The 22,891-nt window shown below is 44.4% G+C and overlaps 1 protein-coding gene across 1 annotated transcript in view; it reads right to left on the bottom strand.

Moving 5' to 3' along the window:
* Window positions 1-9,776: 9,776 nt before the first annotated feature.
* Window positions 9,777-22,891, bottom strand: part of CACNG4 (calcium voltage-gated channel auxiliary subunit gamma 4) — a 98,536-nt gene continuing 85,421 nt past the window's right edge. The window contains exons 3-4 of the mRNA XM_081181499.1: window positions 17,616-17,756; window positions 9,777-12,544 (exon numbers count right to left, since the gene is read on the bottom strand). Coding sequence (XP_081037625.1) covers window positions 12,003-12,544; window positions 17,616-17,756 — 683 coding nt within the window. The 3' untranslated portion in view covers window positions 9,777-12,002. The remainder of the gene's footprint in view (window positions 12,545-17,615; window positions 17,757-22,891) is intronic.

Genomic DNA, 22,891 nt, shown 5'->3' with positions numbered 1-22,891 from the left:
TCAGCTTCAGGATCTGTCCTTCCAGTGAGCACTCAGGGCTGATTTCCTTCAGAATGGAGAGGTTTGATCTTCTTGCAGTCCATGGGACTCTCAAGAATCTCCTCCAGCACCATAATTCAAAAGCATCAATTATTCGGCGATCAGCCTTCTTTATGGTCCAGCTCTCACTTCCATACATCACTACTGGGAAAACCATGGCTTTAACTATACGGACCTTTGTTGGTAAAGTGATGACTCTGCTTTTACAGTGGTACCTCGGGTTAATAATGTAATTCATTCTGGAGGTCCATTCTTAACTAGAAACTGTTCTTAACCTGAGGTACCACTTTAACTAATGGTGCCTCCCGCTGCTGCTGTGCCACCGCGGTGCAATTTCTGTTCTCATCCTGAAGCAAAGTTCTTAATCCGAGGTACTGTTTCTGGGTTAGCGGAGTCTGTAACCTGAAGCGTATGTAACCTGAGGTACCACTGTACTATTCTGAAGTGTAAACAAGCCAAGAGAAGGAAGACAATGGCAGCTGCTGATCTCTTGGAAAGCTTTCACTAGCAAATGACAGTTTAATGTTCCGGCGGCTGCCTTTTTCTTATTGGCAAGTGCTTGCACTTAAAAATCAATACCTCGTCAAATATAAACATACGGTTAATGAGTACCTGTTGGGAAGCATGGAGGGGGGATATAATTAGTTGAACTTTAACAGCTGTGCGTGTGACATGCAATTATGTTTCTCTCCTGAAGAAAATGCTAAATGAGATGTCTTAGGCCAAATTCCCGCCCTTTGCTCCGTCTCGCAGGAAATTAATGACCCGCTGTGAATTCTCTCAGTATTTGCAAATATTCTTCTGGGCAAGTCCAATTCATTAAATGGTTTAAACACATGCCGAAAGGTAAGTGCATGTCCAAGAGAGCAATCAGCAATCCACTTACTCTGGAATCGCTCCACTCCTGCTGACTTTGAGACCGGAGTAAATAATTTAGAGGCTGCATGGCAACATTCCCTTCCATATTTACCTGGGATTAATACCTGCTGAATTTACTGGGGGGGGGATTGATCTAATGAGCTCTGCCAGCAGAAGCCCTATGCAAGGGCTTTCCTTGACTTGGGGAGGGGAGTTGGAAGAACCGCCGGAAGGGTGTGTGGGCAGAGAGACAGGATACTTCCGTCTGGCAAGCTGCAGTGCTTGCGCAGGTGGAAAATCTATCATAGTGAGATTTTGAATTCCACCTACCGACCCCATTCAGAAAGCATGCTGGTGCTTAGAATCTAAGCAGACTGACACACCCTCCTGTGGGAATTTTCAATGTGGCAGGAGAAGATGCATGGTTTATTAATATCCTTCCTAACTTGCATTAGCAAGTTCTTTTTCTTAGCAGAGTGCATTCCCCTTTACACAACAGCAAACTAGTTGCAAACTTGTGTGAGTTTCTTAAGACAATACGCAATTCAATCTGGCTTGTCCAGATTGAAATGTGTTCTAATATTTTCCTGGCAAGACCCCTTGAATGCCACCTAAAAGAATAAAGAGACCGCAGTCTTATTCATAAGCAATAAAAGGGAAGTTTATTCATGATCAGGCAGAGCACAGTGTGATGATCCTTGAAGTCAGGCTTTAGGCTTAAAGTTTCAAACATATACAAACAGGTTTACCCCATAAGGGAGATTTACCTAGTGACTAGCAGTCCAGCAGTTCACAGGACGAAAGGAAGATGGAAAAGAGAGAGAGTGGCAGCATGCCTTGTCCTTTTACCAGGTCTGGAAAGGTCATCCCTACCCACTAGTCACATGCAAGGAAAGATGCTCCAGGCCAAGAGGAACAGGAAGTTTCGACTGGCTGGACCAAACATTCCCTTGCATGTCCACTCTAGGAAAACAGTGAATGTTGTATTTGACTGCTCCCAGTGGATTACATCCCACACTGCCAACATTTCTCTGATGTAAATAGGGACGTCCTGTATAATAATAATAATAATAATAATAATAATAATAATAATAATAATAGTATTATTTGTACGCCACCCATCTGTCTGGGTTGCTCCAGCCACTTTGGGTGGCTTCCAACATATATAAAAACATACTAAAACATTAAGCATTGAAAACTTCCCGATAAAAGGGCTGCCTTTAGAAGACATCTGTGTAGTTACTTATCTCTTTGGCTCAGGGGTTGCGTAACTCCACACCCTCTGACATTTCTACGATGAAAATAGGGATGTCTTGAGGAAAAGTGGGACATTCTGGGATCAAATCATAAACTGGGACGGCTTCTGTAAATCCGGGACTGTCCCTGGAAAATAGGGACACTTGAAGGGTCTGGGCTGATCCATGCAACTTATGGTCTGGAAGGAAGAAGTGAGCTGAGACTGGTGATTGGTTCTTCCTGCGTGACTGTGAGGTGCTTCTACTCCATGACCTTTGAATTTTCCACCTCTGTGATTTGTTCTGTGAATTAGTGGTGGCAGGCTGCTCAGGGAAGCAAACAACTGGATTAAAAAGGTTTCATGTGCCTACTGAGTGCCACTGAGGCTAAACCTCCATCCATCCATCCTGTCTCATAGGCACATGCTGAAGCTAAAAATAGTCCAAGTAACAAACTATGAGGGGGAAATGGGTGGGTGCTGAGATATGGAGATACTTTGTCTTAATTTTCATGACCCGACAAGCTGAAAATCAGATTCGTTCTGGACAGCCATGCTGACTGGAACTGATCGGGTAAGAGCGAAGGTTACTTCGGGATGAAAAATCAACTGCTTTAAAATGTCCCTTCTTAAAGGGACCCTGGAAAAGTGAAATGGGGTGGGGGTGGGGGTGGGGGAGAGAGTCAACACTTTCTTTGCCAGAAATTTGCCACACAGAGTTGCCCAGCTTCAAACAATTTTGCTATTTAAATATTTGATCTTTCACACACACACACACACACACACACACACAGAGAGAGAGAGAGAGAGAGAGAGAGAGAGAGAGAGAGAGAGAGAGAGAGAAATACGTTTTAAAATAAGTTTATTTAAAAAATAAGCACAGTACACACATTGTGGTTATATTGGGGATGTGGGGGGGGGGGTGGAATCCCTGAAGCACATTGAAAACAACACACCAGAACTTGGAAAGGAAACTGTAGCCTTTGGGGAAACAACAGATTAGCCCTTGTGGATAACATGACAGGAAGAACAACAGAGGAATCTCCCCAATAATCTGATGCAACAGAAAAATGCGGAACGCAATGCAACTTGGTGCTCCTTTCAACCACACCTTTGTGGCTGATGCGCTTGCTGCTGGTTTTGACTGCCATGTGGCACAGACTGAAATGTGGGGTATAAATAAGCAAATGCCCTTTCTCCTGGGACATCCACATGCTAGCAGTAGAAAGCTGTGCCCAGCCTGTTTCCATCAATGTTGCAGTTGTCCCCGGTACCTTGGTGCCAGATGTGCTGTACGAGAGCATTGGGTTCACAAAATGGATCATGGTGTACAATTGTCCTTAGGACTGCTTCACACATGACATCAACCCCTGCCCCACCCCGATGCAATTTTCCGCTTAGGGAAATGTACAGTGGTACCTCGGGTTACAGACACGTCAGGTTACATACGCTTCAGGTTACAGACTCCGCTAACCCAGAAATAGTACCTCGGGTTAAGAACTTTGCTTCAGGATGAGAACAGAAATCACGCACTGGCGGCAGCAGCGGGAGGCCCCATTAGCTAAAGTGGTACCTCAGGTTAAGAACAGTTTCAGGTTAAGAACGGACCTCCAGAACGAATTAAGTTCTAAACCTGAGGTACCAATGTATACGTTATCATACGGTCTCAACAACAGCTTGTTTTCATAGTCAAAATAAAAAAATTCCTTCCTGTAGCACCTTAAAGACCAACTAAGTTAGTTCTTGGTATAAGCTTTCGTGTGCATGCACACTTCTTCAGATACACTGAAACAGAAGTTGCCAGATCCTTCTATATAGTGAGAAGGTGGGGAGGGGTATTACTCAGAAGGGTGGTGGGAATTGGAGATTGGCAGATAGCTAAGATGAGCCTGTTGACGACTCTTAACGACTGTAATAGGTCTTACAGGAAAAGGCAAGGGGTGAGAAGGTAAGAAATGGCTTAGTCATGTATAATGAGATAAGAATCCAATGTCTCTGTTCAGACCAGGTCTCTCCATTGTTTTAAGTTTGGTAATGATTTGCAATTCAGCAGCTTCTCTTTCCAGTCTATTTCTGAAATTCCTTTGTAGTAAAACAGCTACTTTGAGATCTTGTATAGAATGTCCTGGGAGATTGAAGTGTTCTCCTACTGGTTTCTCTGTTTTGTGATTCTTGATGTCAGATTTATGTCCGTTTATTCTTTGGCGTAAGGTTTGGCCTGTTTGTCCAATATAGAGAGCTGAAGGACACTGTTGGCATTTGATGACATACACAATGTTAGACGATGAGCAATTAAATAGTCCCGAGATGGTATGTGTGATGTTGTTGGGGCCAGTAATGGTGTTGTCCGGGTGTATGTGGCAGCAAAGTTGGCATCTGGGTTTATTGCAGGCTCTGGTGCCAGTGTCCGTGTTAAGTCTGGTTGTAGTATTATTGTGGGTTAGGAGTTGTTTAAGATTGGGTGGCTGTCTGTAGGCAATGAAAGGTCTTCCTCCCAGAGCTTGAGAAAGATAACTGTCATTGTCCAGGAGAGGTTGTAGATCTCTGATGATGCGTTGAACTGTTTTAACTTGGGAGCTGTATGTGATGACTAGTGGTGTTCTGTTATTTTCTTTTTTGGGTCTGTGTTTGGTGGCAAGGTCCAGAGAGAACTTGCTGCAAGACAGACCCAAAAAAGAAAATAACAGAACACCACTAGTGGATACAAGATCTCAAAGTAGCTGTTTTACTACAAAGGAATTTCAGAAATAGACTGGAAAGAGAAGCTGCTGAATTGCAACTCATTACCAAACTTAAAACAATGGAGAGACCTGGTCTGAACAGAGACATTGGATTCTTATCTCATTATACATGACTAAGCCATTTCTCACCTTCTCACCCCTTGCCTTTTCCTGTAAGACCTATTACAGTCGTTAAGAGTCGTCAACAGGCTCATCTCAGCTATCTGCCAATCTCCAATTCCCACCACCCTTCTAATACCCCTCCCCACCTTCTCACTATATAGAAGGATCTGGCAACTTCTGTTTCAGTGTATCTGAAGAAGTGTGCATGCACACGAAAGCTTATACCAAGAACTAACTTAGTTGGTCTTTAAGGTGCTACAGGAAGGAATTTTTTTTATTTTGACTATGGCAGACCAACACGGCTACCTATCTGTAGCTTGTTTTCATAGTGGATGATACTCCAGGCATCTTGGCAAATACACATTCCTGCCTAGAAATTACCTTTATATAGTGGTACCTCGGGTTACATACACTTCAGGTTACATACGCTTCAGGTGACAGACTCCGCTAACCCAGAAATAGTACCTCGGGTTAAGAAGTTTGCTTCAGGATGAGAACAGAAATCGTGCAGCAGCGGCGTGGCAGCAGCAGTAGGCCCCATTAGCTAGAGTGGTGCTTCAGGTTAAGAACAGTTTCAGGTTAAGAACAGACCTCCGTAACGAATTAAGTACTTAACCCGAGGTACCACTGTATAGGAAATGTAATTTCTGTCAGGATTAAAGGTTGTAGTCAACGTAGCACTATGCTGAGCGTTCTGTCAGCACAATGGTTTCCACTTCTGCAATAGAACATTCTCCCATTCTCCTCCCTGTGAACCCCCTAAACCTGTTCTGGGCATTTCACCCAACTCTCTGGAGCAGTTTTGGATGGCACAGAGCCTGTGCACAGAGGTGCTGGCACACTAATCCTTGGACTAGTGCAAGAATTTAGTTGAATATTGTCCTGAATTGGTCACAGGTCCCAACAAAGTAAATGGGCCTTAATATAGTAATGACAAGTTGGAACTCAGTTCTGGCACCTCTCAGGTGAATGCCATTGCCATTCTAAGAGAACATGGGAGGCGTTCGTGGTGAGTTCTGGCACCTCTTTTTCTAGAAAAATAGCACTGGTTGTGACTATTACTTATTTGTGTCCCACCTTTCTGCCAAGGAGTCGTGGGAGTACAGAGTCCTCCAGCCACCATTTTATCTTCACTACCGTTATGCTAGGCTGACAGATGGGCCCAGCATCACTCTGTGAATTTCATGGTAGAGCGAGGATTTGAACCAGGACTGCACCAGTCATAGAACCATAGAACTGCAGAGCTGGAAGGACCACTGAGGGTGTTCTAGTCCAGCCCTAGCATATTCTAACCACTTTGCACTTTGCACAATGGGTGACCAAACTCTATAGAGTGTTCTTTTTCTCTGTGATCTCGAGTACTTCATAATACAGTGGTACCTCAGGTTACAGACGCTTCAGGTTACAGGCACTTCAGGTTACAGACTCTGCTAACCCAGAAATAGTACCTTGGGTTAAGAACTTTGCTTCAGGATGAGAACAGAAATCGTGTGGTGGCAGCGGGAGGCCCCATTAGCTAAAGTGGTGCTTCAGGTTAAGAACACTTTCAGGTTAAGAACGGACCTCCGGAAGGAATTAAGTTCTTAACCCGAGGTACCACTGTAATAGGAAATGGCAAGATTGGTTAATGACCACGATTCTTACAATGATTAATAATGACAATAAGTAACAATTTTTTGAAGTCCACCCAGTGTGACTGGCACACTACCTACAATTTGACATAACTCCAACCAGCCCCGACCTTCTAATTTCACCTTACATCTTTAGAAATAAAAAAGGAAAGAAACACTGCCAACCAACTGCAAACATGTAGGAGTCTGGCCCTAAATGTTTTTGTGCTGGCTGGCATTCCTGTCTGCAATCAAGAGTCACATCCCCAGAGTGTTGATGCAACAATATGGTGTGAGATGTTGCTGTGAATAAAAAAATGTGGTTCATCCTATCGTTCATATGCTGGGGTAGGGAATAAATAAGAAGATTTGGCCAGCAGACAACAAATCATCTTGCTTTTAAGGAATGTAAATCTAAGGACCGAAATGAAATTATTCAGCGTGTTTAACCAAGACTACGCTTTCTCTTGGCTACCTAACATGGGCTGCAGCCCAAGATATCTCGCCGTCTGAGGCAGACACTATAGCGTGTCTCTCTGGTTCCACATACAGAAGCCAGCTGGATTCTTAGTGGAATTTGAGTTTATCACCAGCAGCAGGACAACGTCTTCCGCTTCATCTGAGGGTCATAGGCTAGTTTAGGGAGCACAGGACATGTTATGCATGACACACAAAGCTCTGTTCTCCTAACACTTCACTACCACTTCTCCACTCCCCAGCTTCTTTCGCTTGAATTGGCCACCTCACTCTGGCTGATGGTAGGGTTGGTCCAGCAAAAGATTTGGATGCTTTTGAGCATCCCAAGGAATGATATGTAGCTCCTGCCCCCAAGCCAGTTACTGAAATAGGATGCATAGGAAATTGTTGCTCGTATCTTTAATGCCGGATCAAAGGTTTAGTCAAGGTTTAGGAATGCCCTGTGGAATTTTTGACTTGTTTCCTTTGAGCAGTGGTTGCCATTACAAAGATTGCTTTGGAAACTGCTTATGGTTTGCTCTGTGGAACCCGGTGATTGGGTGTGTGGGTGTGCATTCCTGCCTCTGAAAATCACATCCAAAGCTCATCTGAGTACACGGAACTAGTTGTGCGGCTTTTGCTTTTTTTGCATTGAAGCTGTTATCTAAAAGCTCTTCTCTGGGTCAAAATCTCTACAGAGATGCTATGTCCCAACAGCATTGGTAGCAAAGGGGATCAATACCAAGAACCTCTCTCGAATCACAGGTGCTTTCTCAATAGTAGTACAGTGGTACCTTGGGATGCAAACGGGATCCATTCTGGAGTCCCGTTCGCATCCTAAATAGAACGTAAGACGCGTCTGTGCGTGCACGGGTCATGTTTTGCCGCTTCCGCACATGCGCGTGATGTCATTTTGACCATCTGCACATGCGTGAGCAGTAACGTGCTCCAGAAGTACCAGAAGTAATGCGCTTATCCTGAAGCATATTTATCCCAAGGTATGACTGTAGTAGCAGCAGAGCTGCGACAGTAGCAATGTACACTTTCCAAGGGAACCAATACTATTAAAATCCTGGTCGCAATAAGAAACATGGAGTAAAAATTGTGCCCACTTAAAGTTCTGTTTGTCCTGATATCTGATGCAAATCATATACAGTGGTACCTTACAAACTTAATCTGTTCCGGAAGTCCATTCTTAAACCAAAGCATTCTTAAACCAAGGCGTGCTTTCCCATAGCAGCGGGGTACTCAATTTACAAATGGAACACACTCAAAAAGAAGTGAAACATGTTCTTATTCCAAGGCAAAGTTCACAAACCAAAACACCTACTTCCGGGCTTGCAGCATTCTTAATCCAAGTTGTTCATAAACTAAGCTGTTCTTAAACCAAGGTACCACTGTATATTTAAAGTTGACTACTGGCAATTACAATACCACAAGAAAAAGACAAATATCCTTACGAAATGAAAAACAAAATGAATCGTGGTTTTATGGCACATTAGCTGTATGTGCATGTGCTGGAATTAATGGCTATGCTGTTCCATTTGGAGATGAGCGCGGATGGAAGGTAGAGAGGGTGAAGCTTTCAGACAGTGTGGAACCCTGGAGCTTGGGGTTTCTAAGGTGTCTGCAATATCAAGCCATGTTGCTAAAATGGTGGAAGGATGCTTACATGAATGTGGATGTGTGAGATGTTGATCACTTTAGTTAATATGTACGTTGCCCTGGCTCAGCCAAAGTTCATTGTTGTGACCAGTTTCCTTTCCAACCAGCAAAACAAACAGGTCATCGTGCCTAATGCAGGTTCCCTTGTTCTCAACTTAGTCGCTCACAGCTAACTTTGGTTGTACTGGAAGCGCTGGCTTTTGAGCATAGAACATTTTTGAGGAGTGATGAGCCAGCTCCCCCTGGCTTTCCAGTCCTGTGTTCCCGATCTTTCTCACAGTTGTTTGAGAGTCATGGGTCTTCCTAGGTGAGATGCTCTCTTGCCAGGAGTAAGAAGTTTTGAAAACTGCATTGCCGGTACTGTGGGCTGGAGGCTCATGTGATTTTGGGGGATTGGGCATGCTGCTGAAGAACATCTGATTCCCCCGTATAATAACGGTATACATACATGCTTTCACAACATTAATCTGTCTCTGAAAGTCCGACCACTATTTGGCTTGTGTGTACTTAGGGCCCTCGTATTTACAGGACCGCCTCTCCTGATATGCCCCGCAGAGGACCTTAAGGTCCATGAATAATCATAGTTTAGAGGTCCCGGGCCCTAAAGAAGTCAGATTATCTTCCACCAGGGCCAGGGCCTTCTCAGTGATGGCTCCAACCTGGTGGAATGCTCACTCCCATGAAACCAGGGCCCTGCAGGATCTAACTTCCTTCTGCAGGGCCTGTAAGAGAGAGCTATTCTGCCTGGCTTTCAATTTGAACTTAGCCTGATCTTTTATTCCCCTTCCTTCCCTCCCCCTCCCCTTTTTATGAAGATTACCCATTCTGGGATCCCACAGCTAATTCTCCCCTGGTCGTCTCACTGGAAACACTCCCACTGGCAGAATATGTTTTGTATATTTCTTTCTTTTTTTTTCTTTTCTTTAAAAAATCCATTGAATTTCACACTGTCAGTTTTCATTTCAATGCAGAAAAACTTTAGAAAGACAAGCCTACATCAGTCTCTTGCTTGGAAAGGAAATAATATCTATAAACATGGATATTGTAATTACAGCAAATACAAATGCGGACTAAATTCTACTTGTTAGTTTATTAACACAATGGGGGTGGGGAAATTCAGGGAACTCGCACTTGAAAATACAATGACTAGAAGAGGTATAAAATAGTAAGCACTTAAGTATGACACACGAGTGACACAAATTGCTTCTGTACGTACTTGTCTACCCTTATCATAAGCCTTATTTAATTTTTTAGAGAAGCCTCCCAAAGAAAGTAATAATTTATCATTTGAAAGCATAGACATGTATACAAACAGATCTCTAGCATTTTTAACAAATCATGAAACCTACTTCTCCCCTCCTGCAAAGAGACTTTTTTTTCCCTTTTTGTTTTAAACATGAAAATAGATAAGGACAGACAAGAGAGAGCACTTCTTGACAGACAGGAAAACTGACACAGGGAATCCTTTTCCAGAAAATGTGGTGTCAGCGACTCGTTTAGATGGCTTTCGTTTTTAAAGGATTAGATAAATTCACGGCAGATCAGTCTTATCAATGACTTTCAGCCATGATATCTAGATGGAATCTCCATGGTCAGAGGCAAGAAACCTCTCTGATTTATTAAGTGCTGAGGACTAGCCACCTGGGATAGCTTCACCGTGCCTTAGTTTTGGCATTGCCAGCCTGTGATAAACAGAACTCTAAAGTCAACAGACCTTGGCCTGATCCGGTGGGGCATTTTTATGCTCTTCAGATGCACTGCCACCCTGACATTCATTTCAGTCATAGTTTGTTTCATTTTTTTATTTTTAAAAAAGGCATCTCTGAGCTGTCAAAGTAGCTCAATATAGAAAAAACAAGCATAGCTCTGTGAATGTTTCTAAAACTGCCTCGTTCCGAGTCAGCTTATATTACTACAAAGTGGAGACAGAACTCAGCACAAAAGGATTCGAGAGTGATCTTAAAAGGCCTTGCATGGGAGCCCAGTAACTGAATGGGGAAGATTCTACTTTCCCTCAGTAAAGCTGCAGCGGTACTAGTCTGTGTTAACTGCTTAAGCCACTGATGTAATTTCCGAGAGGGTTTTCTGATTGCGGTCTCTAAGCACTTCACTGATGACTGAAGTGGGGCTACAGCTCAATGATGCTAGATGACTTGTTACATGATTCGATATGTTAACAGCTGGGAATTTTAGAAGCTGAGCTGGAGGAATCCAGAAGACCCTAGAAAGGACTGGATAGGCTCAATATCTGATTCAGTAAAGGCAGTTTTTTTTCTTCTTCCCTTGACTGTATGGGATTCTAGTTCGATTCTCCTATGCCTGCTTGTTTGTGAAGCTGGGTTTAGGTAGCCATCGGTTTCAACTGCGTGCGCATTAACGGATGGGGTGGGCGATGCACAGTATTATTATTACGATTAATCATTTTAAAAAGAGCTTCCTCATCTAAAAAATAATATTTCCTCAAGTGTGAATAGGCCAAAAAGTTGTACAAAATCCAAAAGGGTGTTTTAACAGTCTGGTGGGCAGGGGGAGAAGTAAGGGAAATAAAGTTCACATTACCAGGCCAATTTCAGGCAAATCTTACTTCAGCCACTCACTCTCCACAGGGATTTGATATGGAGAGAAACAGCTTAATTAAGAACCTGGACTTATCCCCCCCCCCGGCTCAATAGCAGAATTGTGATTCAAAATGACTTTTGTGGTATTTGGTTCCCTGTCAAGAGTTCTGCAATGTTTGAATCCGTCCAGAGCAAAAATGATATGCTACAGTTTCACAGCTCATGCTGGTTTCAGGTACCCTGCCTTTTTTTTCCCTAGGAGAGAGAGAGGGGGGAAAAACCCTCCCTCTTTTGTCAGCTTAAAGGAAACAAGAGCACTAGGCAGCGTTTGTGATTGTTCTGGGTTTATACTAAGAGACAGCATTATTGGGGGAGCCCACACTGAAAAATTCAGAACCTTACAATAGCTAAAATGTTTTCCGTTTCACAAGTTACACTACACATACTACAAAAGTGCAGGGAAAGAAGCTGCTGATTTTAATTTTTTTTCCTTCCCTTTTGGTGACACTGAGAACTTTAAACAAATTTTGTTTTTTCGAAAGAGCTTATTATAAAAATCAGCTAGAAATGTATAGTTCCGTATCTTCAGGTCATTTCAGAATCTCTTCAACCTCTCCATATGATTTTTCTCTTGAGGTATGCAAGAGCTTTTGTTTAAAAAATACACGCTTTTCACGTATAAAAAGATCTGGATTTTGCTTCACGTTGTAGTTTTAAAGAAAAGCAAACAGTCCCCTCTTCAAACAGGTGTTGTTCTCCTGTTGACCATGTTGATATGAAGTCCTTCGTTGTATTCCTTTTGAAGGAAATTGTGAACTTGAAGAAAACCCGCGTCTTGCTCCATGTTGTAGCTTGCGGCTGTGGTGATCTTCAAGGGCTCCCTGGAGAGCGTGTACATGGAGATTTCGTTCATGGGAATGGAACCTGCCATTTTCAGGCCAACGGGCGAAACATCCCTGGATGGAGAAGGCTCTGTAGATCGAGAGCTAGATCTGGACCGCCTTCTCCTGTACCTATAGCTTGGCATCCTGGCATAAGGGGAAGAAGAAGAAGTGGTCTTAAGGAACTCCCTCTTGGTCTTAAACCTTAGCTCTTTGTTCTTTTCAATATAGATGTTCACAGCTAGGACGCCAACTGTTTCTGCCACAATGAAAGACAAGGCTCCAAAATAAAAAGACCAGCCGTAATTGTATTGGTTCTTTTTGTCCTCATCCCGCTTGTCACTAGGATCACCTGCATTGCTGGATATGTAGACAATGATTCCTATTATGTTACTTAATCCTGGAGAGGGAGAAAGAAAGAGGGAAATTAGCCAGCTCAAGAGAATACTTCCATAACAAAATTATCCTCATCACAAGCCCTTGGGTTGGTAAGGATACGATTTAACCACAGTGAAGCAATATACGACCAGCAATCTGTTGCATGGGTGGCCCATTATTATTATTATTATTATTATTATTATTATTATTATTATTATTATTATTATTATTATTATTTTGTGTATACCGCCTATACCTGGTTAACAACACAAAGTTACAGCATACAAAGCACAAAATACATATTAAAAACTATCAAAGCACAGAATACATACTAAAATTACCATATTTTTTCATGTATAAGATTATTTTTTTATTGTTAAAAATGTTAAAAATTGGGGGTCATCTTATACATGTCTTATACACAGAGGGGAGATGGGTGATTTGTGGCATCTGCGAGCAGGAGATTGTCATCGGCGATTGGGCGGGTGATTGGTGGCTGCGGCAAGGCCTGCTGATGATTGGCTGCTACTGTGGCGATTGGGTGGGCGATTGGGCAGACGATTGGTTGCTTCTGCGAGGTGAGCGATTGCCAGCAATTCCCCTCCCCCAAAGCCCAAAAACTCTGGGGTTCGTCTTATACACGGGGGCGTGTTATACACGGAAAAATACGGTAATCAAAACATAAAGACAGTAAAACACGGCTTTTCACTCAGCGAGCTTACACCTTCTCCCAAGCACATTGCAAGTCATCCTCCAGAGAACTCCACATGTCTTTTCACTGCTGATTCTTGCACTGCCAATATCTACTCCAACCATCCATTGTCCGCTCACTGAAAGGATTTCATCTCGCAAGCGAACCTTCCCATATTCCCCCACTGGGCTGTTTCTCTTAAGTCGGTGACCCAGATGCTTCCAACATCCAGCAAAGGGCCTTTATGTCCCTTCCTCTTCTTCCCCACTCTCTGCTTTTCACCATAGTCCCTCAGAGCAGCGATGATCTCAAAACGTCGGCTGAGAGCCTCTGTCTTTCCTGGATCTTTGGCTGGGTTTGTTTTGGTTCCCGAGGCAAAGGTGTAGGCCAGGGCGAAGAGCTGCAGCTCAGCGGTAGAGCACCTGCTTTGCATGCGAAACGTCCCAGTCCCTAAACAGCCCTTAAAGCCCTAAACGGCCTCGGCCCAGTATACCTGAAGGAGCGTCTGCACCCCCATCATTCTGCCCGGACGCTGAGGTCCAGCGCCAGGGGCCTTCTGGCAGTCCCCTCATTGCGAGAAGCAAAGCTACAGGGAACCAGGCAGAGGGCCTTCTCGGTAGTGGCACCCGCCCTGTGGAACGGCCTTCCATCAGATATCAAAGAGATAAACAACTACCTGACATTCAGAAGACATCTTAAGGCAGCCCTGTTCAGGGAAGTTTTTAATGTGTGACATCTTGGTGTATTTTTGGTCTTTGTGGAAGCCACCCAGAGTGGCTGGGGAAACCCAGCCAGATGGGCGGGGTACAGATAATAATAATAATAATAATAATAATAATAATAATAATAATAATCTACAGGTAGCACTGGAAAAGACTCCTCGCTTGAAAAAACCCTGGAGAGCTACAGCATGTCAGTGTAGACAACACTGAGTTTTGGTAGACTGGGTTGCCGCCACACCAATTCCACATACAGAAGACAATCAGGCTGACCGTTCAGCCTCACTGTATCACTGGCAATGGGACAGTACCCTACATTCAGGAGTGCCAACTTGAACAAAATATGGGGGAGCCAGGTAAGCCTTGCCCTGCCTAATCATTTGCCTAATCGGCTCCTAAGAGTTGGCTTTATGCCTCAGGCTGAATACGACACATACACACCTGTTCCACAATGGAGGGGAATGGCTGCGAAAGCTCAGGAGGAATGGCTAGGCTGGGGAGATGCCACTTCTGCTCCCCCCACAACCCCCAGGACTTGCTGCCTACTTCGTAAGAAGACCTTGACTGATACCCTGCACTTGATGATGATGATAATTTATTATTTATACCCCACCCATCTGGCTGGGTTTCCCCAGCCACTCTGGGCGGCTTCCAACAAAATATTAAAATACAATAGCCCTTCAGATATTAAAAGCTTCCCTAAAGAGGGCTGCCTTCAGATGTCTTCTAAAAGCCTGGTAGTTGTTTTTTCCTTTGACATCTGATGGGCCGGTGCCACTTCCGAAAAGGCCCTCTGCCTGGTTCCCTGTAACTTGGCTTCTCGCAGGGAGGGAACCGCCAGAAGGCCCTCGGTGCTAGACCTCAGTTTCCGGGTAGAATGATGGGGGTGGAGACGCTCCTTCAGATATACTGGACCCAGGCCATTTAGGGCTTTAAAGGTCAGCACCAACACTTTGAATTGTGCTCAGAAACCTGCTGGGAGCCAGTTTAGGTCTTTCAAGACTGGTGTTATGTGGTCTCAGCGGCCGCTCCCAATCACCAGTCTAGCTGCCGCATTCTGGATTAGTTGTAGTTTCCGAGTCACCTTCAAAGGTAGCCTGACCAAGCTATAAGGCAGTGTTTCTCAAACTTGGGTCCCCAGCTGTTGTTGGACTACAACTCTCATCACCCCTGTGGTTCTGCTAGCTAGGGATGATGGAAATTGTAGTCCAGCAACTCCAGCCACTGCCCACCTGATTTGACTGGGCTGCAGAATATGTAGAAGCTAGTGGAGGATAATGTGTGGCTTGGAATCATAGAATTGTAGAGTTGGAAGCGACCACAAGGGCCATCTAGTCCAGTCCCCTACATTGCAAGAATAAGCAGGTGGCCCTGTATGGGAATTGAACTTGCAATCTTGGTGTTATCAGGCTTGTGGGCTATTGAGCTGCCCAAATGAACCCTGTATCTTGAATCTGTCACAGCAGATGTTTAAAGTGCTTCTTAAATTCTTCTCGAAAATAAGGTGATGCTTTTGCACAGGAGAAACTCTCGACTGTTTTCTTTCTCTGCATATATTGCAAGAGCTGCATTCTTGTTACTCACTCCATCTGTCAGAGCATGGCCTGGGGAAGGATGGATAGAAATTTGGCCCCAAGAGGATGTTTCACTGTAGAAACTTTGCAAAGACACGTGCTGCCTTTCCACAGTAAATACAACTGCAGAAAGCAGCCCCCAGCCCCTCCCTGCCCATACTACCGTGCGAAGAAAATCCATGAAACGGGCACAGTCAGATCGTCTGATAAACAGTGACCCATCTGCTGCGTTTGGAAAGTGTGTCACACGGCAAATCACGGAGGAGACAGCCAAGCCCAGATGCACAATTACCTTGTTGGGGAGGGTGAGGAATAACATCCTCTCTTTTATGTGTGTCAGTCACTGCTGTTACGTAATTATCCAGGGAGATTTCTCAAGCCCCCGGCAACTGGAGGCGAAGCTCGTACACCCACGCGGTGTATGTTAAAAGTCCTGTGCTCTGAAAAAATCTAGCGATGTGTTCCTAGAATAATAAGCACCCTGATATTTAGGGTCACTTCTAGCACGAGCGGGAGATGTTCTAATCTCTGAGCTCTCGCCTAATGAGGAGCTGCGGTGGTCTGCTTGTTAAGACAAAAGAGATTGAGACTTGCACTGAATGCTCCATTCTCTTGGGGACTCACATCATAATAATAAGAAATAGGGAAGGGGAAAAAAAGGTAAGTAATTGCAAGACACTTGTTATTGGTCTTCTCTGCTGCATTCTCTTCTCCAACACCTTTGATTAAAAGGAAGGCAAAATATGTATTTTAGGTCCTCCTTGGTTCTGGTAAGCTTCAGGTTAGATTACAGCAATGCACTCTGTGTGGGCCAGAATATCATCACCATGCAATGCCACTGCAGAAAGACTTGCAATTGTGCCCCTGAAGGACCAGATGCACAGCCTGGGGGTCATTTTGGACTCACAGCTGTCCATGGAGGCACAAGTCAGTTCTGTGTCCAAGGCAGCTGTCTACCAGCTCCATCTGGTACGCCTCTACCTGTGCACTGTCTTGCCAGAGTTGTACATGCCCTGGCTATCTTCCGCTTGGACTACTGCAATGCGCTCTACATGGGGCTACCTTTGAAGGTGACTTGGAACCTACAACTAATCCAGAATGCGACTGCCAGTCTGGTGACTGGGAGCGGCTGCCGGGATCATATCGTCCTGAAAGACCTATGTTGGCTTCCAGTACATTTCCAAGCACAATTCAAAGTGTTGGTGCTGACCTCTAAAGTCCTAAACAGCTTTGGCTGTATACCTGAAGGAGCGTCTCCACCCCGTCATCCAGCCCTGATACTGAGCTCTAGCTCCGAGGGCCTTCGGGCGGTTCCTGCAATGCAAGAAATGAGGTTACAGGGAACCAAGCAGAGGACCTTCTCGGCTGTGGTGCCCTCTCGGTGGAACGCCCTCCCACCAGATGTCAAGGAGATGAGTAACTATACAACCCCTAGATGACATCTGAAGGCAGCCCTGTATAGGGAAGCTTTTTAATGTGTAATGTTTTATTATGTTTTTGTATGTGCTGGAAGCCGCTCAGTGTGGTTGGGACATCCCAGCCAGATGGGCGGGGTATAAATAATAAAACTACTACTACTACTACTACTACTACTACTACTACTACTACTACTATTATTATTATTATTATTATTATTATTATTATTATTATTATTATTGCCAGTTAGCTCCTGGGCTGAATTCAGTGCATTAGTGATGGATGCAAAGCCTTATGCAGCTTGAGACCAGGATACCCAAAAGATCCCCTCACTCCCTACAAACCCAGTTGATCACTGAGGGATGATCACCCAACTGATGCAGGAAAGGGCTGTCTGAAGATACAATCTCCTCAGGTAGCCTTTGCTACAGGGAGAGGATTTTTAGTGTGGCGGCACCTGCCCTTTGGGACCTCCCCCCCCCATTACTTACCAGACAGGCACCATCTTTGTTGCCTTTTCTCGAAGTGTATCGAATACCTTCCTCCTCCAACAAGCCTTTTAACTGGAGATTTCTGTTCCTAGCTTTTAATCTTCATTGGCCTACAGAAATCATGCTTTCTTCTATTGTTAACTCGCTTTGAGGCGTTTCGTGGGAAGCGATTCATCAATAAAATGAATAAATGATGACCTACCTGCTGCAACAAAAAGAATCCCAGCGCTGAGGATAATGTTGTTCTTGCTGCTATAAATCCTCCCAGCTCCGATACAGAGCCCTCCCAGCAACAGCAATACTGTGCTTAGAATCGGAAACACGCTAGAGGCCCGGACAATACCTGAGATCCGGGGAGGAGAGAAATGAAAAAGCACAAGAGATGATTTATCAACTTTGTTGTTTCCTTACGGGGAAAAAAGAAGGAAGAAGAATAAGCGCTTTTGTGGCAATTGAAAATGTTAACAGCTATCCCTGTGGACCATTTATTTATAATTAAGATTTATACCCCACCCTTTAAAACGTATTGCCAAGGCAACCAAAGACAATGTATTAAACACACCTTGAAACACTGACTACCTTAAAATGAGCTGCAAATGGCAAATCTGCAAAAGAAGCGTTAGAAATGATATTGAAAGAATTCACGGAAGACGCATCAACAGAAGTTTAAAAGTCTGATACAGTTTTTGGATAAACATGGTCTTTTGAGGGGAACGACCAGGGTAACAATTGGAGAGTCTCCACAAGGGGAAATGCGCCTCCCGTTTAGTTTTTCTAATGCACTCTGCCATTTCTGCCGGAAAATTTGGGGCCATTACCATAATCAGCTTTCCAAAGCCGCCTTGTGTGGAAACATTTTCTGGCAAGCTACCAGCTAGAGAGGTTATAAAGAATAACCCACAAATTAATGCAGGGAAGAGGCATGAAAAATGTATGAGCAGGGCTACTGACTGTGAGCTGCCACTTGATACATGTGAATGTAGATAATCAAGCTCGCTGACTATATGACAGCTGTACTGGAATCTCCCTGCACCCTCTCTATTCATCTCCTCTGCAAAAGTAACAAAGCCAGAACACCTTGGGCTTGAAGATGCAAAAAGAGCATTTGGTGCACGTGCGTCTTTTGTGTGTGCCCCACGCTGCTCCAGTTCCTTTCTGAACCGTAACTGGGATCATCTGTTCCTCAGTTTTTGCTAGGTCCATACTTACACAGATTCGTTTTGTTCTCTACCGTTTACTGTATTTTTCGCTCTATAAGATGCACCAGACCACAAGACGCACCTAGTTTTTGGAGGAGGAAAACAAGAAAAAAAAAATATTCTGAATCTCAGAAGCCAGAACAGCAAGAGGGGTCGCTGCGCAGTGAAAGCAGCAATCCCTCTTGCTGTTCTGGCTTCTGGGATAGCTGCACAGCCTGCATTCACTCCATAAGACACACACACATTTCCCCTTACTTTTTAGGAGGGAAAAAGTGAGTCTTATAGAGCAAAATATACGGTAATTCTATCCAGTCTCTTATTTTGGTGTTTTATTTTTAAGGCCAGATCCTTTCTGCCTCAGTGAACAGAACAAATGCCCTGATTTTCCAGGGGCAGCCCTGGAATTACGAAAGCCGTCCTGGCTTCGGATTTGATCCCGCAATGCCCCTATTTTCCCTGCCAGTGTTGCCTCCGCCGAGCTCAGGAAAAGGGATGACCTGGCGCTGTGAGGGAAGATCCCCATTGCCTCTCCTTGGCCACTGCTGCTGGCCTCCTCCCTTGGCTACTAGAGAGCAGGCAAACAGCAGCAAAGGCCGCTGCCGCTGAGGCCCAGCCCCACATGACACGCTGGCTCTGAGGGGCAGGATCGCCCTTGGCAGGAAGAAAGGAGGAGTGGAGCATAAGGAGTCTTGATTTTTTAAAAAATGCTTTGTGCTTTCGCATTGCATATTGCCCCTTTCTATTTGTCAGGACAGCGGAGGGCATGTGTGCTGTGTCCTGTTGGTGAAATGGTGGTGGCACTCGCCCTTCTTTTGATAGGAAATTGCTCTGCGGTGGCAGCAGGGGAGGTGGGACCACAAAGAATGGGAGGTCGAGGGGGATCGGTTGCAGGGAAGTGAGAAATGTCCCTGTGGTTTAGGGCCCCATAGAGGACCTTAAGGTCCGTGAATAATCATAGTTTAGAGGTCCTAAGGAAGTCAGATTATCCTCCACCAGGGCCAGGGCCTTCTCAGTGATGGCTCCAACCTGGTGGAATGCTCTGTCCCATGAGACCAGGGCCCTGCAGGATTTAACCTCCTTCCGCAGGACCTGTAAGACAGAGCTATTCCGCCTGGCTTTCAATTTGAACTTAGCCTCATCTTTTATTCCCCTTCCTTCCCTCCCCCTCCCCTTTTATGAAGATTACCCACTCTCGGATCCCACAGCTAATTCTCCGATGGTCTCCTCGCTGGCCCAAATAGGACTAATTTAGCCAGCTAGCCCTGGTGATCATCTGATGTTTATTGGAGGGATTTCCCCCCTAAATTGATTTTTGAATTCTGAATTTATTGTTATTCACGTTTTATACTGTATGTTATGATATTTTTGTTGCATCAATTAAGTGTTTTAAATTTGTTGTTAGCCGCCCTAAGCCCGGTTTTCTGAACTGGGAAGGGCGGGGTATAAATAAAATTATTATTATTATTATTATTATTATTATTATTATTATTATTATTATTTTCCTCTGAGGCATGTTGGAGGGCATGGAAGCATGAGGATGGTGTGTGTGTTTGGAGGCATTTTGGTGCACTCTGGCACTTGTCATGGTATTCTGTGTGCCAGAAGCAGTTTAGTCAGGCTGGCCACATGACCCCAGAAAACTGTCTGTGGACAAATGCCGGCTCCCTTGGCCTGAAAAGCGAGATGTGTGCCACAGCCCATAATCGCCTTTGACTGTCTAGGGGTCCTTTACCTGCTCAAAGGCTGAAAGCAAAAGGAACTGGAGATGACCAAAGAGGAGGCAAAGAAAGAGGGAGGGAGAATGAGAATGCATTTGTGTGAGAGAGAAAGCGAGAGAGAATGAATTGCAGTGAGGATTCATGATACGGGAAAAGGTGGCAGAGGGCAAGACAGCATCCTTTGAAGGATGAGAGAAAATATATCTCAAGCCTAGGAATGGGACCATAACAAGAGGGATCAATACTCCTAAGGATATTCTGCCGCTTTTTCACAGCGTTCTTTTGGGTGGATTTTACCATGGGGCAATTGGAGTCTTTGTGTCTATTATCCTAAAGGGCAAGCTGTACTTACCCCGGTAAATGCTCACTGGTTTTCAGGTGAAGTACATCAGTGGAAGGCGCACAACTACCCAGAGGCTAAGCCACACTCACATCTTGGCTCTGCAACCGGGGTGGAAATGTATTGGGCACACAAGGCCCAAGGATACCATAAAATGGCTGAAAATGGCCTTGGGCTAGTTTGGCCACAGGGCTATTTTATGCCTCGATCGTTATGTAGAAAGATGGCAACTGCTGTGTGTGATAATACGAACGATAATTCTGTTGACCCTCTGGTAGCAACACAGCAGGATATGCATGTTAAGGAATATCATAGATATTTAGTTACACCTGTCATGGCGAGGGACACAGAGGCTGACATCTACAAAGGGCCACCAAAATTAAGATTCCACAGGTGATACATTTTCTAAATACAGCCTGGCTATATTTAAATATTGTAAATGGTCAAACATCCTAAGAGGAAGCAGCCCGGTGATCCGCTGTACAGTACATTGGTTTTGTGTCTGAATATTGCATTATAATCAGGTTGTCTGTCAACCAGAGAACCCTTAGGGCTCATATTCATGACCCAAAGCAAATACCCTGCGTGTCGCTTGCATAAACGGATTAACAGTGGTGGAGATTTCATTTAAAACAAGTCTGTTGGCTGCGGTTTTCTTATCACCCAGTGGTATTAGACAATTGCATTGGCTGGGGTAAACCTTCCTACAGATAGTGTGAGAGAGACACCATTGCTTTCTGCTACTAATAACTGTTGGGATGTTCAACCATGTTTAATATTCCCGTCATATCAAAATTGTCCTGGAGGATGGAGTTAAGGGCCCCCGAAGTATTATAACGGCTGTCAAAACGTTTGTGCAAGAGATGGAAATCAGAATTGTGAGCCTCCGGGCAATCCTGTTTAACTGTTTTAATCTTTGTGCAGCACCTGGAGGTTTTAGGTACTTAATAAATATAATAACAGTAGTAATTGCTTTCTGGTTGTGACTCTGCGTGCGGCACATACATAATTACGAGAAAAATAAAGTCCAGGATGCAACAGGAGTGTGTCCAAGTACCAGGAGTGAGTGGGGACAAAGGATTTGTGAGCGCTGATGCAAAATTCTGAACCCCGATCCTGACTGAATCTTATAGTAATTCAATCTTTTGAGTCTGTCTACATCAGCTCACAAGTAACTGAGATGGGTGGCACTGACATGTTTCTCCTTACTGGTAATAAAACGTCAAAACATCAGAATATGTAAAGAGAGCCCTTCCTCCTCCATTCCTCCTTCTTGCAAACATTTTAGAATCACTTATTCATTATGCCTCTTGGGAAGAGGGTACAGAAACATGGAGCTGTGTTCCTGTTCTGCAAGCAACCCATAACTCCTGCAGTTTAAATGCTCCAGTTTCCCATGGGGATGATGAGGGCCACAACCACAACTGGGGTTCCCCATCCTGGTTTGCAGTTCTTGCTTGTGTGCGCATGGGGTGTGTGTGTTGCATATTACCGGCTAACATCTTCTAAAAACAGCTGCAGGGCAGATATTTTGGTATGTATCGATGGCCAATGACATGGGGTGTGTGTGTGCAAATCACACTCCAGTAAATGTCCCAGTAAAGCTTATGGTGTACATTACACATCTTTGGCAGAATGTGGCAGCTGCACATTCCACTCTGCTTCCAGGCTACAACGAAAAGGCAAGATTAGCGATCAAGGCTTGCTAAGGTAGCTCTTTAAAGCTGGTGATAGGCTGGGCACAATTGAAAGAAGATTGTTTTCAGTGTAGCTGCACCTGCTGTATACCACAAAGAAGCAACTGGCCTCAGTCTCCATGATGTCCAATATCATCACTTCTATTCAGGCTCCTTCAGATATCACGCTGCAGTCTAATAAGCACAGTGCAACATTGCAATAACGTTGGCTGAATCTTTCTGCAGGCAAGGGAACGGAGAGCCATTTGCTTGGAAACAAACCCATCACCAGATGTATTTTGGGCATGAAAATATCTTCCTTATGCTCCTGTGCACATATGAATCACACAGCTCCACCTGCCACTGGTGGTTTTATTTAGCTAGAAGCATTGATTGATTTTTGCTTAAGATTTTATTGATTTGTTAACCCCAAAAAAGTGCAAAGAAAGAAAGCAAAGAATCAGATACAGTGGTGCCTCGCAAGACAAAATTAATTCGTTCCGCAAGTTTTTTCTTCTTGCGAGTTTTTCGTCTTGCGATGCACG

This window comes from Podarcis bocagei, assembly GCF_964188305.1.
Source record: "Podarcis bocagei genome assembly, chromosome: 2".
Classification (NCBI taxonomy): domain Eukaryota; kingdom Metazoa; phylum Chordata; class Lepidosauria; order Squamata; family Lacertidae; genus Podarcis; species Podarcis bocagei.
Note: the sequence above shows the minus strand (reverse complement) of the source record. Positions and strands in the feature narration are given on the sequence as shown.